Genomic DNA, 21,017 nt, shown 5'->3' on the forward strand with positions numbered 1-21,017 from the left:
AATGCATTGTTGGAGTTCAGTGTTTTTTGGTTGATGTGAGAGCCGCAACAGAGCAACGAAAGACCCGCGGTCTGCCGACCCCTTGACTAAACCCTTCAAAGCTGAAGAAAATGACTGCCACCAATGCTGTTACCTTGCTAAAGATGGAGAAACACTAAACACCTAAACATCTGATAAGCCAGATATCAAGCCATTTTAAGTAATGCCCACATAGTTAGTTCCATCTAGTTGTCGGTGTACCCATAGTTAGATCATCTTGTTATTTTATTAATTTCCTTGCTGAAGTTACCTGCAAAGTTTAAGGATTTTAGTGGGATTTGTTTCTGAATTATTTAGCCTGTAAAGGCAATAGATGATACTATTATCTATATTTCTTTCTATCTATAGACTTACCTCCTGGATACACCTATCCAGTTGTTTCCATGGGCTACAGGAACGGACCTTCCCCTCAGGATGTTCAGCTAGTGGAGTCAGCTGATGTGGAAGCAGTCCAAATGGAGTCTGCTGATCATGCTCCCCAGACTCTTGCCAGCCTAGGGGAGGGGTTAGTGCTGGTCAGACACTTCCCAGAGCCACTCACACTAAAGGAACTAGAGCATAATGATGGGGAAAGAGTGGCTGAAAGTGTTGAAGAACAGAAAGAAGAGGTGAAGATAGTAGCCAACTATGTGCCTGGAGAAGAGGTGGTAGAGGACCCAAATGAGAAAGAGGTACTAGTTTGCCCCCCTTCTAAGAGCCCAGTGTGTGAGGCTGCTTCTTGTTCAGTCCGTCTTTCAACAGTGGACTCTAACAGGCCAGAAACTGTCATTACCTTGGAAGAGGAAGAGGATGGTGCAGCAATGGATGAGAAGAGTCCGGTGACACATGCACAAAAGGTTAACATGCCCAGAGATCAGGAGAGAGAGATGCCAGTCATCATCGAGCTTGACCCCACTTCCCCTGCAGACCCTCAGTCACAATTGTCCCCCTCTGAGGGAGCAAACAATAGTGGGCAGCAGCACAATAACAAGATGACCCCTGATGCCACACTGGATTTTGTGTGCCTTTCCCCTGCCTCACAATCTGATCCCAGCCTAAGTGAGCAAACTGTTACGGTGCTCCACAAACCTCTTGTGCCCTGCTACTGGAGCTTGGAGCTGCTCATTGCTGCTGCATTCTGCACCGATGTCCCCCCATTTCCTCTTTTCAGCTTTTGCACCCCAACAGTTGCCCCCACACAGTACAACCATTGCCAGGGTATGAAGCTTCTGAGTGAGCTGGCAGACCTGGAGCAGCAACAGCAGAAGCGCATCTGTGGGAAAAGTCAGGGTGAGGAACAATACATCTTCCGTCACTCCCATATATTGACATGCACATAGCAACACAATACAACTTTCTGAATGTGGTCCTTGTCTCAGTTTACAACAAAGGGGTAAACTGAATAATTGATGGGAACATGTAATCCTCCTCCACACTAGGTGGTGGTATGTGTCTTTTCAGCCGGATATTACGGCCCCATTTCCAGTTGATCTATTACGTCATATAATAAACAACTGGAGTCGCTCATGCGGCAGACCGGCATTTCAAGCAGTAACAATATAATAGTACATCTTCTTTAATCTTGTACATAATGTACACACTACTTATGGTGCAGATAAGATGTGCAACCGAATTTCTTGGATGTTTTTTTTTTTCGGGGTCACACGCCAGCGCAGCAGTTGTGGAGCATGCGCACAGGCGTAGTCCAGTTAAAGTCTGATTAAGATGTATACATGCCGGAGAAAATCGATTTGCATTATCCAGATGTCTTAATTGGAGAAGGAGAACTTTTAGTAGGAGTGATGAGTTTAAATGCACTTAAGTTCTCCAGTTAAAGTTGGATTAAGGCAATAATTTTTATTTATTTTTTTCACGTTCATGTAAGCATCAGTGCCTTTACATGCACAGCTTAATCGAGCTTTGCACAAAATTCGCCTTTCTGAAAGTGGTCTGCATGTCTGTTTGCCATTGCTTTTCTATTTGTATTCCCTTAAAGGCTGTTCAAATGACAGAAGCCAAACCTTTGTGGAAACTGATTACCTAAATTTTTAACTTACTAAAGTTTGTGAAGTATACTGTACATAAATTGAAATTTACATTTTATTACATACATTAAGACCTACGAACACAAATTGTGGAGACACTGGAATAAAAACTATGCTTTAAACGGTAGTGTCCTAAGTATTTGTACCTAAGTGTCTGAGTATACCCCACAATTTGCACTTCCACTCCATTGAATCATATTTCATTCTGACCCATGTGAAAGATCTGATTTTTAATCACCACTTGATTCGCACAGAAGGTCAGCGCTGATCAGCAATTTCAAATTGATCCTGTGGGAACAGAGTTAAAAGGAAATGTGTGGCCAGTTAAATTATGCAGTCAACATCCATATAAAGACAAAGGTCTTTATATGACTTACCAATGGTAAATGGTCTTGCTTTTATATAGCGTTTTTCTACCTATTGGTACTCAAAGCACTTTTGCAGTCACAGACACATCCAACCATTCGCCTACACAAGCACACACACATTCACACACTAGTGCCAGTTGCTCTGGGGCAACTGGGGGTTCAGTGTCTCAAGGACACTTCGGCATATGGCACATTCTGGGGATCGAACAGCTAACCCTTCGGTTCGTGGACAACCCATAACCGCTGAGCCACAGCTGCCAATAAAGCTGCTCTCTTTTAAGAGAGGGGACTCTGTAGGTCTGCACAACACAGACAGAGCAATTCAGTCAGTTCAGTCATACTAATATTATTGCTTTCCTCAAGATTTATATTACCCATTCTATTATTAACATTCTGTTATTAACGCCGGTTGATGAGGACTTCTTTACAGACACTGGAACATTAGTCTTCCTTCTATAATCAGTAGTGCTGGGCATATCAATCTAAATATTGATAGTACCAATATCAAGGCTAATATCGGAGTCGGATCGATACTAGCATGTTGAGATCAATACTTTTGTGCAGGCACAGCTTCTCTCCAAGACTGTGCGCGGCAGGAGTTTCTCCATCCCCGCTTGTATTTCAAAGGTGGGATATAGACAGTTTGACTCTGAAATCCTAGCATTACAGCGGCATCGAGCAGCTGGCACTGATACTGTTACTGAAATATGTTGGTACAGAAAGTTGACAATTACACGGAATGCAGGCCTTCTTCTTTGGAACGTCAACATTTCCCCCTCTGAGAAATTTTTCCATTTCAACGCCAACATCAAAATACAAGTTTTAAGCTTGATGGCTTCCGAAAGGTTTTAAAAAAATGGACAATAAAAGCATGGCTCTCAAGCCTCTCGCATTCAGAGTATGAGACATGCATTTTAACCTTTTCACATTCGCCATACTTGTTTTTTCTCACTGGTAGCTTAGCACACTCCAGCCAATCACAAAGAAACGCAACATATTAGCCAATGTACAGGTGATCTCATCACAGCAACGTGATGCTCCTCAAACTTTAAAACATTTTAAAACTTCTCCAGGATTTTGTTCTACTAGAGCCAGCTAACGTTAGCATTATTTCCTTAAGTCAAGGTTAGCTGAATTCGAAAAATGAGCGTGAGAAGATGGGAAACTGCCGTGCTTTACACGTTCTCCTGAAAGTAAAAAATAGCACTGTCTAACAACCACTTATCCACTATGATATCCTTACAATGTTACAACAAAGAAAGAAGTTCTGATGAGTTTTTGGTGTACTTACTATAGCTCTGTGAGTTTGGTTTTTGCGATACCTGCTGCCTCTGTTCGCATTTGAAAAATTCCAATATGGCTGCTGCATTTTTTTGAGAACATCAGCGAAGGCAGAGGTGCAATGTCATGACATTGATGATGCCATGTATGGCAGGTGTATGTCGAGGTGTACGCCCAAAGGTTATAAGTGAACGATAGATCTTTCCTCATAAATGGATAGCCACACAAAAATAAAACTAGATTACTTGATCAGATACCTTAATAGATTGATCTTTTAAGTTGGCTCAAGTTTGCAACGGATTTTAATTGCAATGTTATCATCCTATATAAGTTAGTGGTACTATTCGCGTTGACAGTGAGCTTTGCATAGGGATTAGTCTCTCTGTTTCTCCTCTTTGCAGCTGTTTGAGTCACACACATGCACAAATATGCACTCATCCAAATACACAGAATTGTACAACTGAAAATGCACACATGTCACCAAAGTAAGACACAGCAGTTGGGTTCCATCTTATCCAAACTCAACTCACTACTCAAAGTTAGTGTTTAATCATTAAAGCAGTTTTCAGAGCCCTGGAGCCGGCCTAATTAGACCCCATTGTTTTAGAGTGCGTTTAAAAGCTTCTTTGGTTTTCAAAGCAATGTGTGTTTTTTATTCATGCAAAAGGATGTTTTCTGTTTACTCCAGCATCCTAATGCATTTAACTGCTCAGTGATGTTGTGATGCATCAGTGATGACGGCTTAGGGATGTGGGACATCCTAGATTATAGTCACAACAATAGTATTTAACAAAATAATACTAAAACAATTGAAGAATCACTATTTTTTATGTATTCACGTGAAGATGTAAGACAGTGTTACTTTGTAAACAAATTTAAGATTTCTCTCTCTGATTAGACTGCAACCTATGCTATTAAATCTGCAGCTCAGGAGGCCCAGGTGGTCACTGACTATCTGGTAAGACCAAATCTAAACTCTGAAACACTGCTGCTGCGTCCTCATGCCGGTATTGTCTCCTATTGTCTCCAAATCAAGCCTAGCATTTGTTCATTTAGGAATTGTAACAAGTGAAAAGTGTTCTACACTTTGATTTCACATCTTTCTTTACCAAATAAATGATCCTACAATGATCCACTGCAGTTGTCTTCTGTGCTTATGTATTCAAGGTCACCAATGTATTATTTTTTATCAAATGTACTCAACTAGACAGTACAATTGATGTTCCTGCTATTTCTGTATTTCTCTTGAGTCATTTGTCTCATCACATCTGGTCCTTTGAAAAAGAGTTGCTTTCATATTAGAGAGCTGCAATTCTGTCCAACTGTTTGGATGTGAATACACTCAAATTAAAACCTAAACTTTAACTATATACTATACTATGTATACTATGTAATGGGAGTATGTTTGCGCAAACACCTAAAACAAAAAAAATATATGTTGGTGTGCAAAGATGTATATGGAAATAATGCTAACATCTTGACATATTTTCTGTTGTGCCTTGACAGAGGATGAGTGGCTCATGTTTGATCTCCAAAGTCTTGCTACACTGGCCACAGCCCGTGCACTGGAGCTGGGTTCCCAGGAAGGTAGCAGTATGGATGCAGGACATCATTTCCCTCCCCGCAGGATCCTCAATTTACGCAGAAAATGTCGCTGGACACCTCGCAATGAACCAGTAAGACTGCAACTATAGTGTGCTTGTTCATAGGTATTCGTTTAAGTAGATAAACAGATTACCCAGTGGTGATTAAGTTTTAATAAACGGATTACCCAGTGTAATGCTTTGGTTGTGTTTAATATTAAAAATAAGCCGAAACAATATATGTAACTTAGGTGTGCCCCACCAAAGTAACTATGGAAACAATGGATGGGCCTGAGCTTGCAATGCGTGTAAAACTGGCTGAGATACAACGGCGCTACAAAGAGAAACAGAAGGAACTGGCTAAACTACAGAGGAAGCATGACCATCAGTGAGTATGACCTTATTCCTGTTTACTTCGAGCTCAAAAATTTCCAAACCAATTAATACGTCAACATGTTTACTGGTATGAACTTTGGTTTAGATGTGGGTGGTTTCATAGAGTTCTCCTAATTGTGTATTTACATCTGTGTGTGCAAGTAGGAAGGAGGAAACACCTCGCAGTCCGGCACGTCGAGGGCCAGGGCGTCCAAGGAAGCGGAAACCGCCACTCACCGCAGGTCCAGTCTCCTCTTCTGAGGGCCAAAGAAAAGTCAAGTGAGCAGCAGTCTATCCATCTCCACTGTCCCAACAGTCCAAATTTTCCTGATAAGCACTGCTATGTTACTGGGCTACATGGACCGTCTCATCCCTTCAACGTTCTTAGGAAGTCTACTTGAACCCTTTTTAATCTAATCCTAACTGGTCGTACAGCAACATCAACATTTGTCTCAGTTGTGTGTACGTCTGCTACTGACATCGCTATAGAAAATCTACAAATTCGCAAAGCTCTCCTTCTGTTTCAATTTATACAGACCTTCTGTGACATGGCTGCAGTGCTTTTTGGGCTTGACTTTGGAGGTGACAAACTGATGATGTAATTAGCATCCTGTGCATTCTCCTGTGATCTGTCCCATCAACAGGAATGTGATGCACCATTATCATTACAGTGCCATTGACATTTCAAACTTGGAAGTGGAAGGGAAAAGAAAAAGTGTGTGAATAAAAATGAAAATAAGAGGACTGTGATGATACCATTTTTATGCCTGCAAAACAAGCAGGTTCTAAGGGAAAAAGGCGTGTTCAGTATGGAGGGTCATCAGGGCTTCTGAAGGCAAAGGTCACTAAATGTCATCTTCCCTCTCTTCATTTTTTTCTACCCTTCTGGGCAACAGCGTGCAATACTTTATCATCTTCACTCTCTAATTGGTGCATCCCTATACCCCTTTTGCTAATGCTGGGTGACAACGACAGCCAGATGAAAGGGTAATGTGCCAGGGCCCCGCAGTGAAAAACAGCAGTGAAACTGGGTTAACATTCGGGTGCCATGTTATTTTATGAACCACTGTACAGTAAACTGCAGTCTGTCTCTCCAGCATGTTACTTTTCTTACAGGCAGCTAAGACATGTTCTGATGCGTGTACACAATACATAAGAGAGGGATGTAAGCTGTAAGCTTTATGAGCCCTGTGTTGTTTTACATAGCAGGTTCTATAGAGGCATGTTTTGAACCTTCCAGTTCAATACAAGATGCTGACACATTTGAGGTTGATTGAGGTCAGTTAGTAACAACTATTTCTTTCCTTAACTTCTTTTACTTGAACTACTGTTAGTAGTAGTAAAACAAGGCAACAACAACACCAGTCATCCATAAAAGTGAGGGACATATTGTTTTTTTTTTTAGCAGCAGAAGTCAGGCTATGGAAGGATTTACTATATAGGGGCAACATGCTTCACTGGCACCTCGGTCAATTACCAGTCAGTGGGCAAACAGTCTTGTTACCTCACAATTGTCTTCATTATGTTTGTTACAGGTGCTGACACACCCTGATTATGAGATGTATTCACAAACAATTCAGACATGCACTACTTTGTCTGTCGTGTGCTGTGTTGATAAATGGGACAACATAAAAACGTAAATCCAAACTTAAACATAAATGTGTGGTCAGTGAACTGTATATGGAACACATACAAACAAAAAATAAATCTGTCATTTTGAATACATGCCTCTTTGTTTATCTACTTCACATTTAAACCTGGCTTATTCTGCAAATGTAGTTGACTGATTCTTGGATGTGTGTATATACTAGGAGAGGGGAAGCTATTCTTTTGTTTGTGCATGGCCTGGCTCACTCACTTGATGGGCAGTGTTCCAGAGGGAAATTCAAGGGCACTCAGAGTGGTTGACCTGTAATACAGAAAGAGCCACTGCAATATGAAAACACAACTGGAGAGCTCCAATACTGAAAACAGCATGCCTGTACAGAAACCTTTGCAATGTTTCACAGGCCACAAACACACTCCCTAGACAAGATAGTCATTAGATCCTACAGAATGGTGACTCAACTCTTATTTTCTCATATAACCACTGCTTTGCTTCTTTAATGAATGCTTCTTCCTTGTGTTGACTTGGAGGTCAATGGGGACTGGGTTTGGCATGCCCCCTGGAGACCATGAAGGGGGTGAAGACAGCCAGAAAAGGAAGAAGAGGTTTTCCAGTCGAAGCTTTGAGAGACTCAGCACCACACAGGTCAGGATTGCTTTTGTCATCAATGAAAGGGGCAACTATTTGTTACTTTGTATTTGATATATGTATGGTTCATTTCTTTGTTGCACACCATTTCTAAATAGTTGCTACTATCAGGAGTCAAATCCTCTGCTCTTCATACTAATAAATTCTTTCTCTGGCTCTCTCTGTTGAGACAGCTGAAGGCCCAGGGCTGTAGAAAAAGCAGTCTTCACTGTGTTCTTAGCTCCAAGCTCACCAGTGATGTGACTCAGCTCAAACAGAGGGCACAGGTCAAAAAGAACCTCTCAGGGATAGGATCCAGGGACAAGGAAGGTTCGCCTTGCAACTCAGCCCCCAAGCATGGACACCAAAGCACAAGCAAAGCTGAGCCCAGACGAGAGTCTGGGGGACAAAGCGATACAGGTAAATATTGGCTGCAATGACTGTTTATTAAAGTTCCTCATGTTGTCGATTTTAATAAGCAGAAAGCTGATTTTAGTTTCACATATAAAAGAGTGATAAAAAGTTCCACCTATAGTTATACTACATTTTTCCAGAGTCACTGAATTTAGACAGTTGGGATAAAACCTACCATTGGGTAGGTATTCTGCTTCCATTCTTCTGTCATGTTATGGTTTACAAAATTCCTTTTACTATGGGAATCAACAACCTCTAAATTAACAACATGCTGAAAAGAAGAAGAAAGAATTTAGTTGTATAATATGGCTTTGTTCTTTCAAAGAATGCACCAGTGTCACTGACTTGTCCAATGATCCAGTTTACACAAATGTCAGTGATATTGGTTTTGTGCAAGAACCATATACACCCACCAGACAGCTTGGGGTTTTAAAATATAGTTTGATGTCACCCAGGGCTTAAGTATAAGACCAGATAAAATTAAGCTTGTCTTTTTGTCCTGAGCAAACATTTAGCCATTTGAGCAAATGCCCATTTAAAATACAATGTTTTCCTCCACATGGCTAATCGTTCCACCAAAACAAGACCTCAGCCCCAATAATATATTTTATATGTGTTTTCTGCGTGTTGGTCATAGTACCCCCCTAATTTAAAGAAATACACAGCAGAACATTTTTCGGCAATGCCAGCACACTTTGGAGATAATTTGACTCAGAGAGATTACTCTGGATTTGAACTTTAATTGGTATTATAATCCTTCTCAGCAGTCTTTCTGGATGGTGTCTCCCAAGAGAGCTGGATTGAATTGCTGCACTGTGGACGTAAAAATAGATCCAGTAGTCTGACACAAGCTTCAACCCAGCTGAGCCTTCCCAGACGGAAGATTCTCTGTGGCCAGAGAAAGGAAGCAATGGAGGACGAAGAGAGCTCACCTCTAGAAAGTGACTCTTCTGACCAAGGTGAGACAATGACAACAGAGGCTCTGTTCATGCCTGATATTAACATGCATTCTGGGGAATCCATACACAAGTGAACTTGCCATCCAGTCCATCTCTAACAGGGCTGCATCAATGATTACAGCTGAATATTAATTAGAACTTCTACCATTCATTTTTCAGACTCACCTCCTACTTCATTAGGTACAGTAATGAAAACAAATGCATTCTCATATAATAGTCCTGAACTTCAGCTTCATTCAGCATTTGTTGAAAACAGCTGAGAGCTGTTGATTTGACTGTTTTCATTTTGAGGGGTGTGGTTTGTACTACTGAAGTGTATTGTGTTGTGACGATACATGTTAATTTTATTTTTTCTTGTGAGCTGCTCGTGAGCAAGCTAAATACCAATACCACAATATAGTTGTGTGTTTAATTCAATCCAGTTTAACAGAACCACAAACTGTATCCTCCACAAGGATCATATAGTTGAATCACCACCTTTGCGACACTGTGTTCACATTAACTGAACATTATAACAGTCATGAAGGGAGATTTTAGTGCAGGACTGTTAAATTAGAATTCATTATTTTTTATTTCTAGTGCACTGTAATGACCAGGCAAGTAAGTATCCATGTTTTTCAGTTGTCTGAAAAAAAAATGGATTTAATTACCCAATAACAGTATACTGTATGTTTGTGATACTGTTTGCTGTCACCTTTAGAAAACGAAGATGAGAAACGCAATTATGATACTGATGAAGGTCAAGATTGCTCCCTACCCCTGAGTGACATCGCGTCTAGCTCATCTTTGAAAGATCCAAGTCCATCGTCTGTTGTAAAACTGGAGGTCAACCAGAAAGCCAGGAACAAAAAACAGAGACAGGAACTTTATGGTAAGACCATCTTTATCTTTTTCAGGCTATTTCATCTATTTTAGTTTCTATAGTTAAACACAGCTGCTGCAGCTTCATGGGAGGCACGTGTTTTGTGTCTCTTCTTCTTTCCCTCTTAACTTTTATCTGTTTCTCCAATTAAACTACATAGGCTCCCTGTATTTATCTGGAGTAGAAGGGGAAATCAAAGTAAGAAAGAAGCCCACCTGTAGACTGGGCATGGCCATAACAGTCAAAAGTCGCAAAGACCACCAAGATCAATGGCTTGAAGGACTTAGGACATGTAGAACCAGGACTATGGAGCCTCGGTGGGGTGGCCTTGGGACCAGAGGAAACCGCTACAAGAGGAGCATTGGACTAGCCACCTTCCAAACCACCAGTGAAAGACTAAAGAGGGCAACTCGCAAAAGTACCATGCTAAGAGGAGCAATCAATAAGGTAAGTACTTTTATAGAAATTTTCTTAGACTGAATTTGTAGAACTGACTACCTTAAAACTGCTGGCTTTTGAAGGTTTGTTAAGTGTCATATATACGTGCACATGTCAGTGAAAAGCAAGAGGAGACGCATTAGGTAATGAAACATTACACAAGTCAAATTTCATAATTCCATTATCAAATTATTGTATTTGTATTGCATCCTTTTCCATTCCCACTGTACTTGCTGTGACCAGATAAGCCCCTAACTTTTCAACCTGTTGATCTTATTGACTTAAACAGAGGAGAAGTTGCAGGTCAGTCGTGGCCCCATCTTCACAGAGGGAGGAAGGAAGCAGGGGACGTAGGAGTAATGATCAGCAGGTATTTTTATGGTGTCATGTTTGAATTTGGTTATTTGGGTTGTTTATACTTGTGTGATGTTTCAAATTCTATTTTAATCAATTGAGTTTATTAATCCTCAAGAACAGTGCAATTTTACTTGGGGCCTGTTCAGGTCGGGCTTTTCAAATGCAAGGGACCAGATTCAATCTCAGTTTCATGCTCTGTATACAAATTACCTTGTCATACTAGCGCCAAATTAGGTACGAAATATATACAACAATAATTGACAGTATCAAATTTGAAAGAATGTACAAAATATACAAGAATACACAGCACTCTGACAGTCATTATATACAGTACAATAGTACAAAATAGCACAAGTTAAGTTCTTATTTATTGATCTCCATCCTGATGTTAGTTAGACCTGTACAAAGCACAGATTATAACTCCAACCCCATAATCACTGGTAATAAAGACTCAGGACACTTTGCCACAGGAATGCGGAAAAATGTGGACACACACATGAATGTGGTCAGAGATTGGATCTGTCAAATGTAATCTCATTCTGTCCTCGGGGCATTCACACCTGTCCTTTATGTGATTGGATTGTCCAGATCAGATCTCAGTGCAATTTATGAATAGGTCCTTAATTTTCTTGTGTTCTTATGTTACACTAACCTTGCTAAAATCAAGCAATGACCTTTCCTGTCAGTAAGTTTTCATAAATTTACCTACTTTCATTCTTGTACTGATTTGTGCCCTGTTTGTCCTGCGTTTGGGTCATGTTTTTTGATGTGACAATATGACAAGCACCAGCCATTTCATTAAAATAGAGCTATTAAAAGTACATAGCACATGACATATAGTCCTAACTCCTGCTGTGAAAGAAGAAAAAAGATTTAGGAAAGGAGGGGGCTCACACTTATGTTGTGGTATGGCAATGTAGAGTAAAATGTCTACAAACAGGTGGTGGAAAAAGTACTGCAGACTTTGAGTAGCTGGGTAAACAATTACATCTTTCTTCTCCCCATACATTTTTTTACATTAAATTATCCTTCTCTCTGATATATAGCAAAAAGGACGAGCAGTAAGTCGACTACTGGAGAGCTTTGCAGCTGATGAGGGTTTTCAAATGGATGGCAGCAGCTTCTCAGAAGAAGAGGAGGACAGGAATCATGCATACTACAATAAAATTCCAGAAGGTTAAATAAAAACCTAAATATACACTGAGATGTTGTCTCAAGCCGCAGATTATCGTGGTAATTTAGTAGTTTAGTAATGTTGAAATGTTAATTTCAACTTTGCTCTTTCTAATGCAGTTCCTAACTGTGTCCTGACCAAAGAACTCTTAACGGATGGACGGAAGGTGCTTGTCTCCAAGGAGGATGAGCTTCTATATGCTGCCACGGTTCAAACACTGGACCTCCCAGACATGTAAGTTTGTTTTAATGGACATTTTTAAATGACACCTTTTGTCTGATTTTGAATTTGTGAAAGTCTGAGCGTGTATTCTTGCATTGTGGGCCAAATGTAGTTGGCTTTTTTGGGCTTTTTTGCTGGTTACACAAATTTTGTGAGTTGATACCTGTCAAGACTTGGGCCTGTTTACACCTTGCATTAAGATCTGGTCCTCACAAAAAAAACACCCCCAGGAAGCACTGAGATAATTCTGCATGGAGTTTTGCCTCATTCAGAAACAAACCAACAAACAACAAGCAACTGCCATTATAAATGACTGTCTGAAAAGGAAAAAAGCACTGTGCCTTAAAAAATATTCTGTCCTTGTAGCAGTTAACTAACTAAAACATACATAAATGTAAGAATTTACAAATTTATTTACAAGTTAAAGTATGTAATATGAGTATGTTTCTGTGTTAATTATTGTTGTAGTCATGTTGATATAGGGAGACATTTGTGGTTAAGTTACATATTTCCTCAATCATATTTCCTCAGTGTCTTTATTCACTTTTATTACCAGAGATTATGGGACATAGAGTTATAATCTGAGTTTTTTGTCTAACTAAGAGGCAGATATAAATAAATAATAACTTAACTTGTGTGCCAAAGTCAGGATCCAAACACCTAAAAACAGCACTGTTGTGGAGCAGTGGTAGAGAGACATCAGCTGTATCATATTCTATGCATTTGGAGAAGCATGCTAATGTCAGGTTTGAACACACATACCTAAAACTAGTCATTTGAAATTGGATAGCCCAGATTGGATCTTTATAAGGGCTGAACAGGCCCTTGATTTTAAGTTCTGTTATATTTGTCTTTTCATAACCCCACATTTTCAAGCTCTGAGTATTGTTCCTTTGGCTCAAGCAGCAAAGGATGAATGAATGAACTGGGAGCTAGGCAAGCATAATACAATCAACTGATGACAGCCTCACCTTTTTTCTATCGCTCCTATGCTTTTTCTCTAGCTTTAGCATTGTTATTGATGGTGAAAGAGGAAGTCGTCCAAGAATCTATTCACTGAAGCAACTGCTACAGGAAGCTGTAAGTTTATCTGACTACAATCTTTGTTTTAAGAAATGCCATTACATGTTGGTCACTTGATGTCTGTTTCCCTTAAACATTCTCAACACCCTCTCCATCTTTTCTTGTACTCTCAATTTGTTCGCAGTTTCCCTTGCTGTCCACTTAGGTAGTCTGAAATTATATGTGAATTTCAACAGATAGGTAGCTTCTATAGGTTTTTGTGTGGGGGTATAAGTTAAGCCCATTGACTGTATATAGTGTGGACAAAACCATTGTGACGTCACCCACTGGATTGTGAACCTCGAAAATGAAACCGGAAGTGGGCAGAGCCTGTGGTCACTATGTTGAATGAGCTTTACTGTGCACACACGCAGACAGTGGGGGGTCATGTCAGACGTTGAAATCTGCACACCCAACTCTCCACTATCTCTAAGTTACCGCCAGTCACTCAAAGCCAGAGCAACCTTAATGATGCAGAATTGCAAAAATCACCCCCATACAGTTGTCATGAACTGTAAAATAAACCATTAAGATCAAAATAATTTTTGTATCAGGCTGTACACATGTTAGATTTTTAACATGGGGGTCTATGGGGATTTGCTCCCTTTTGGAGCCAGCCTCAAGTGGCCACTCGATGAACTGCAGTTTTTTGCCTTTTCGCATGGGCTTCATTGCTCAGACCTGGAGGTTGCTGCTCTGTTTGCTGCTCTATCCCAGTTCTAAGGACTCTTTATTAAGATCCCATACAGACAGCCAACAACACGTGATCCCAGCACCTGGATCCTTTTATATTTAACTGAGGGATGACAGAAACTTCCGCTTGATCTGAAAGGGGCTTTATTGGCTTGACAAAATTTTACTGCTGGTTCTGGTTCAGTAGAGGATGTATACATTCTACATAATGTCGTAAGAAATTTTACTTAAACAGTTAGTAAAATATTCAGTAAATATTGGGAGGAAATATAAAACCTTATGTGTTTTCACCTCTGGAAGCATGTCTTCAAAGTTGACTGAGATTAACACTTCACCATTTTGAATATATTCATCAACACACCTTCGAATTAAGTATGTACTAAATGCTTCTTAAGTATGTTTATGAAGTGTTTAAAACACTTATTATTCTGTATATAATTATATATCATTATTCTGTATATATCTCCATTAGAGCATTCGACTGTGTACAAGTTTTTTTCAGGTTTCTCTTGTTTAGCACCACAAAATGCTCTTATCCATGCAATTTTCCTAAAATGATCAATGAAATTTTTTCTTTTCACAAAACCTTCTCACAGTGCTGATTTCCAGCTCTCACAGAAGTTCTACACCAAGCACTTCTGGAAATATTGCCCTTATCTAAACATTACTCACATAGCAGCTGGTAATTATGCCATACTTACATTTTTATGTTTTTAAATTAGTCCAAAAGCTATTTATTTGACTTTGACACCAATGCTCCTTTTTATACAAAGCTCCGATGCACGCACACTCACATCCACCTCATCAGTAAAAGGTTCCCTTGCCATGGCAACAGTAAATAAAAGCAACCTGAAAGGGCCCCCAGTAAGTGGCGGATGCTTGGGCTGCCTGCATTGTTGGAGGGAGGATCTGGCAATCTGCAATCACAAGCCCTCTGTTCATGCCCTCTTTAGTATTACTCAGCAAGTCAGGATTTACTGCATCATGACTTCCGTTCTTTTCAGGACTGACTGGCACATTGGCATGTGAAGTGCCGCTTGGAAACGTGGCACAGAGACTATACATGCACAATGCTCCACTGCTCTCATAAACAGTGAGTGTGTGTGTGTGTGTGTGTGTGTGTGTGTGTGTGTGTGTGTGTGTGTGTGTCTGTGTGGTGTCTGCTGGGTTCACTTCCAGGTCTTGAATATTTGTCCCGAGTCAGAGGCTATACTCAGTGAGGGGACAAGGGTTTGTGCTTATTGGAGTGAACGGTCACGGTGCTTATACCCAGGTTACGTCCGCAGAGGTGAGACATTAGATATTCAACTGTATTCGCATACACTTTTTGAAACAATTGACTAAGTGCATCTCTGTATCTTGCAGGTGTTTCCTCTGACGAGGGGAAGCAGGGAGGAGTGATGGTGGAGTTTGATGATGGAGACCGAGGGAAGATTTCTCTCCCTAACATCCGTCTCCTGCCTCCAGGATACCAGATTCACTGTGAGTGTCTCCTCTTGCAGTAATTGAGAGTACTATTTTAACAAAATACTGATCATATTCTGCCTTTTGTTCTTTAGGTGGGGAGTCATGTCCTGATATACTGGTACCCAGAGGGATAACAGACAAAACAAGCTCCAATCTTGAGCAGGCCCCCATTAGTGACAGACATTCTGACAGACCCAGCACTATCCACACTGTAAACAACACCCAAAGTCTAACCATTATTAAAAGAAGACCAGGTAAGAATGAACACCTGTGATGATATTTTCACCTCAAATTTTCCCAGATGCTCTCGGGTTGCAATAAAAGATACAAATGTATGTGCATGTGCACATGTGCAAAATATATTTTCTTTGTCTATCATGTTTTATTTTGTTCACACTGCGAGATGTCCCTTAACATTCAACATTGGGTATATTTGTGGTTGTATAAAGTCATTATCGGTGTCTTTTTGTACACATACTGTAGATTATATTTAACTGCATTTCTTGTATCTACACTGCACATAAACATTTGGTGTTAAAAATGACCACACAGTTGAATCCACACAGTTGACATCTAAAACTGAGCAACAGTTGACAGCAACAGTTTGTGGAGCCATTTTTTACATGCATGTAACAAGAGTCAGCGTGCAGTACTAAAGAGACTGTTACTGTATGTTCCTAAAACACATGCAATGCATTTTCATTCTAGGGAGACCAAAGGGCTCTGGGAAAAAGCAAAAGCAGTCAGAGAATTCCAATAAAAATCCTTCAGCTTTCCTGGGTTGGTCTTCGTCAGCTAACACTAGGAAGAGACCATCTGACAATCTATTTCACTTCAATGGGGCACCCAAGAAGGCCTTGAGAGGCAAGGAGGAGGATTTCTTGCCTCATACCCAGTCAGTGGCATCTAGCCCAACCAAAGGCTTTTTCAGCAGCAGTTCCTTTGAGGTGGACTCCTTTAGAAGCATTGCAAATGGCTACTCCTCTTTCTACACTCAGTCGACAGGATCAAGTCTAGGTTTAGGCTCAAGAAGTGGACTGTATGGTGAAAGCAACAGGCAGGATGAAGTGGTTACGACAAGGGGCAGGACGTCTGGACAGGAGTTCCTGGTCAAGTTAGATCATGAAGGAGTGACCTCGCCCAAGACAAAGAACAGCAAGGCTCTGCTGCTGCGAGGTGGATCTTGTAGTGTGAGTGCTACACCCAGAACGGAGGCATACAGTCACCCAGTCCTCCTGGTTAAAGACAACAAAAAGGGTGATGCCTCCAGGGTAGAACTTCTCCTGAAAGGAACCACACCCCAAAGGAAGCCCGCTCCTTCAGTGCATCTAGGGGAATATAGTGACCTGGGATTCAGCTCTCACAGAGAGTGTCACAGCTCATACTCTGATCTGGATGATGATGAAGAGGAAGAAGAGGAAGTGAGGAGGCGGGCTGCATTGACTGTAGCCTCAGGTGGATTAAGGACAACTGGCCGTTTTCTTTCTCGTCTCTCTGTCTCCTCCTCCTCTTCTGGTTCTTCGAGCTCCTCCTCATCGGGCTCACTCTCAAGTTCTAGCTTGTGTTCTTCTGACAATGATTCATCCTACAGTTCAGAGGATGAGGATGGTTCTACACTGATGCTACAGAGTTGTCTGTCCTCCCAACAAGGGCTCCCACAACGGGCCGAACCCTCCACTTCCTCAAGGCCTCGTCAACACTCCTTTGTGGCCAAAGCTGTTGCTGTATCCAATGCCAAAGTAGGACTCCCAGACCAGGCTTCCAACAACAAATATCTCAAGAGGAAAGGATGCACCAGCTCCACCTCTAAACTAACTAAGGAATTTGTCAAAAAACGTAAGATGCTTCCAGATGACCCTTCATTTGTTCTAACTCCCAAAATGTCTGCATTCCTTGGGGGGCGACAAATGTGGAAGTGGTCAGGAAACCCCACGCAGGTGAGTTTTTTATTGGTCTATCAGAAGCAAATAATGATGTGAGTAAGCATAACATAACCAACACAGTTAGTTTAATAAAAATGATCATTATCCACGAAGATTGGTCAAAGTATTTGGTTTTCCACAGAGACGGGGTCTGAAGGGCAAGGCCAGGAAGCTTTTCTATAAGGCCATCGTGCGTGGCAGAGACACTGTGAGAGTGGGAGATTGTGCTGTGTTCCTCTCAGCTGGACGTCCTAACCTCCCATATGTAGGTCAAATTGAGAACTTCTGGGAATCCTGGTCTTCCTCCATGGTAGTTAAAGTCAAGTGGTTCTACCATCCTGAAGAGACCAAGCTAGGCAAGAGGCACCGAGATGGCAAAGTAAGTTGCAAATTTTTCAAATTACATTATTTTTCATGTGTGTATATATATACAATAACAATATGTGTGTGTGTGTAACAAGCAAGTAACCGTCCATTTCTCTGTCCAGCATGCCCTGTACCAGTCGTGTCATGAGGACGAGAATGATGTCCAGACAATCTCTCATAAGTGCCAGGTGGTGAGCAGGGAGGAGTATGAGTGTCTGACCCGCAATCAGAAGCCAAACAGTACCTCCCAGGACCTCTATTATCTAGCTGGGACGTATGACCCCACCACTGGTCAGGTGGTCACTGCTGAAGGGGTTTCCATCTTGTACTAAACCTTCATGTGGACACTACTGAAGAACTTCTGTGGAAGAAGGATATAAGTTCATGACCGCTCAGTCTTGCAGAATGACAGATGTTCCTTGGGTACAAGGACCCATGAACAAAATGTCTGCACCAAAGCAGGGCTTTCTAAGATTACACACTGGATTAAGCTGACTGTTAACCTATGTTAAATTAAAGGGAATGTCAATAACTGGTTGATGCTTAATCGTCTCATCAGAAGGACAGAACAGAACAGAAGGTCTGGGTCTTCCTGGGCAACACAAAATTCAGTGGCATTTCAATCATCTGATGAATATCTAAGATTTCTTGTGACTGACAACATAGCAGTTGGTTTTATGACTCATTCTTCCAGCTCTTATCATACTGTAAGTTACCAAAGAAGAGCTGAGATTTTGTTCAAAGTAACATTAGGCTCTATTGCCACCGTGGACCAATTTTTAGTGGTAGCCTTACCAGAGGGAACAGAAACAAAGGTGAGAAACTGGGCTCCCACTAGGCCTCTCCATTCCAGGGAAGTTGAAACATGTAAAGGACATGAAGTTGTAAGAGTGTAAATATTTGGATTTTTTCCCTATCAAGCCATAATCTTCAGTACCTCTAACCTGTCCTTTTAACTTTTCAGGTTTACATTGTACAGTTGAGTTATTGTATTGTTGTCTGTTGTCTATATGTACATAAAAAGTATTTTATAAAGGAGTTTATTGTATATATGAGATGTATCTTTCCATGTTTGCAATTGATTTATTTTTATATTGGTGTAGAATACATTATGTTGTGTTTTTCTTTGCTTTGGGAAGTCAAGATTGGAGATGTTTATGTTGCACTGTATATGCCCTGCTGAGACGGACTGAGACAGAGCACAAAGATAGGATTTTGTCTATAACAGGACATGACTTGCTTTCTGAGAGAGTTGGGTCACCCTGTTTAAAAAAAGATATAAAGGTCAAGTGGCTTTTTGTATTAGTATTCTGTTACTGTTACTACTCTGTCACTACGTATTTTTTATTGTTTTAAAGAACATCTTTTTATTTATGTACATGTACCTCTCTGTTGGTCATCATCACAAGGCAGATCCCTTTGGACTGCAATCACGGGTCAAAAATTATTTAAGATCAGTGATATGAGTGAACCATTATGACACAATATTTATGTGTGTTGAGTGTCCTGGCATCACTATAATCCAGTCCATACAAATCAATTTAGAACAAGACTGAGTACTTTGATTATGTATGTGTTAAATCTGCATTGCACTCATCAGTGCTAGTTTAGCACATTTAAATACCAAAGTGTCTTTAATATCGTAATTATCCTTTATATAAGTTTTTAAGAATCTATTCTGAACTCAAATAAAAAGTCACTGGTTACTTATACATTAATTCTTCACTATGAGCTTTTATGTTGGCTTTGCATAGTGCCAATGGTTTCATGCACATACTCTATCTGCCTTTTTTTTAGACAATGAAGGATGAGGTGCAGAGAAGGGGATGTCCCAAAATGACAATCAGATTCAAGAGGCAATGGACTTAGAGTAGGTTCACTCAATCTGAAAATTGATAAGTTTATTTAATTTGTGCCAAGTACATGTTTCTATTTTTGTCTTGCTTGATATGCAGTCTTTAGTTTGTTTTTTGTTTTTTGTTTTTTTTGCTCACAAAGTTTTATGTGATTCACCAACATTTTATTTATTGTCAACATTGCTGTTTGTTCGTGCCAAGATCGCTTTATAAAAAATGTGACATTCTTTTTGTTGCTGTGATGTCACATTTCTCAAATAAAAAATGGTCTTGAAGAGACCCTCTAGTGAAAAAAGAAATAAAGCAACACTGGTTCTCATTCACAAACCTCTGAATTAATTCTGTTACTTTGGCTACTTCCCCATCATATTGTTGCACCTACCATTTCTCATGAACGCATTTTATTTATTATTTTTGCAAACGTTTATAAGAACTGAGAATTATCCCATGGTAGAGACAAGTATTATATCCGTTTGAAACTTAAAAAGAACTGTAAAACAAAACTGTTACCACACACCCTAGTTTTACCGTGTGCACACTTATGTTTATAAATGACTGGATATTACAAAGTCACTCCTTTCTGTATGGAGGGCATCAACATGAAAGACATTTCTGATGAAACAAAAAGGAAGCAGAAATATATGCTCTTTTCCATTCAGTGGTTGGACACACAGTGGCCCAGCAAACAGTTCTGTTAACGACCACAATCTTTTGTGTCAACTATGACCACTTTCTTGTGTCCAAACTATGGTGAGAGGAACTCTCTTCTCCACTTAAGCTGAGGACATGTTAACAATGAATGCATGAGGAGAGTGTTACAGTATTCTTTGAGATGATTTTGCTTAATTATTCCACCAAGCTTTGTAAGCATACAATTAATTCATCCAATAAATAATGACATTTTGGGCTATGATTAAGATATTCTTACCTCTCACTTCACAGACAGGCTTTATATTTCCAGACCTCCAGACAGTGTTGTTCAGTGTCTAGAGAGGGAATGCTTTCCAGCACAAATTTCTACACCCCATAAATGTGTCAACCCCTGCTTGACCCTTTCTGACTGTGAGGGATTCGAACAGGGATGGACACCTTGGTGTGTCAGGCTGACTTTTAGGGACATACATTAGACTCAAGACCAGTTCATTGGGGAAACGTGAGTCTCAAAAAACACTGGTTAGTCAGTAGTCAAAGTAAGATTTGAATTAATGTCAAGGTTAGGGTACACAGTATAATGCAAATCTAAGGAGGAAGAAATAGTCTTAATGGATTGTTTGGCTTCTTTCTTTTTGGGATAAAATTTTATTGTACATAGTAAGAGCTGG

At 40.3% G+C, this 21,017-nt stretch overlaps 1 protein-coding gene across 10 annotated transcripts in view; it reads left to right on the forward strand.

Moving 5' to 3' along the window:
• LOC124997630 (BAH and coiled-coil domain-containing protein 1) overlaps window positions 1–20,022 on the forward strand; it is a 60,306-nt gene extending 40,284 nt beyond the window's left edge. For 5 of the 10 annotated variants that reach the window (XM_047571485.1, XM_047571488.1, XM_047571492.1 and 2 more), the window contains 19 exons: window positions 388–1,308; window positions 5,219–5,388; window positions 5,547–5,683; window positions 5,833–5,949; window positions 7,807–7,921; window positions 8,098–8,323; window positions 9,082–9,276; window positions 9,977–10,147; window positions 10,299–10,585; window positions 10,866–10,946; window positions 11,980–12,109; window positions 12,227–12,341; window positions 13,334–13,409; window positions 15,264–15,372; window positions 15,450–15,566; window positions 15,644–15,805; window positions 16,260–17,488; window positions 17,616–17,852; window positions 17,962–20,022. In XM_047571485.1, the coding sequence (XP_047427441.1) occupies window positions 388–1,308; window positions 5,219–5,388; window positions 5,547–5,683; window positions 5,833–5,949; window positions 7,807–7,921; window positions 8,098–8,323; window positions 9,082–9,276; window positions 9,977–10,147; window positions 10,299–10,585; window positions 10,866–10,946; window positions 11,980–12,109; window positions 12,227–12,341; window positions 13,334–13,409; window positions 15,264–15,372; window positions 15,450–15,566; window positions 15,644–15,805; window positions 16,260–17,488; window positions 17,616–17,852; window positions 17,962–18,171 (4,805 nt within the window). In that variant the 3' untranslated portion in view covers window positions 18,172–20,022. The remainder of the gene's footprint in view (window positions 1–387; window positions 1,309–5,218; window positions 5,389–5,546; window positions 5,684–5,832; window positions 5,950–7,806; window positions 7,922–8,097; window positions 8,324–9,081; window positions 9,277–9,976; window positions 10,148–10,298; window positions 10,586–10,865; window positions 10,947–11,979; window positions 12,110–12,226; window positions 12,342–13,333; window positions 13,410–15,263; window positions 15,373–15,449; window positions 15,567–15,643; window positions 15,806–16,259; window positions 17,489–17,615; window positions 17,853–17,961) is intronic. The other 5 variants (XM_047571487.1, XM_047571493.1, XM_047571491.1 and 2 more) reach the window with 2 other exon arrangements.
• Window positions 20,023–21,017: the final 995 nt, after the last annotated feature.

The sequence above is a fragment of the Mugil cephalus genome, chromosome 20, assembly GCF_022458985.1.
Source record: "Mugil cephalus isolate CIBA_MC_2020 chromosome 20, CIBA_Mcephalus_1.1, whole genome shotgun sequence".
Taxonomy (NCBI): domain Eukaryota; kingdom Metazoa; phylum Chordata; class Actinopteri; order Mugiliformes; family Mugilidae; genus Mugil; species Mugil cephalus.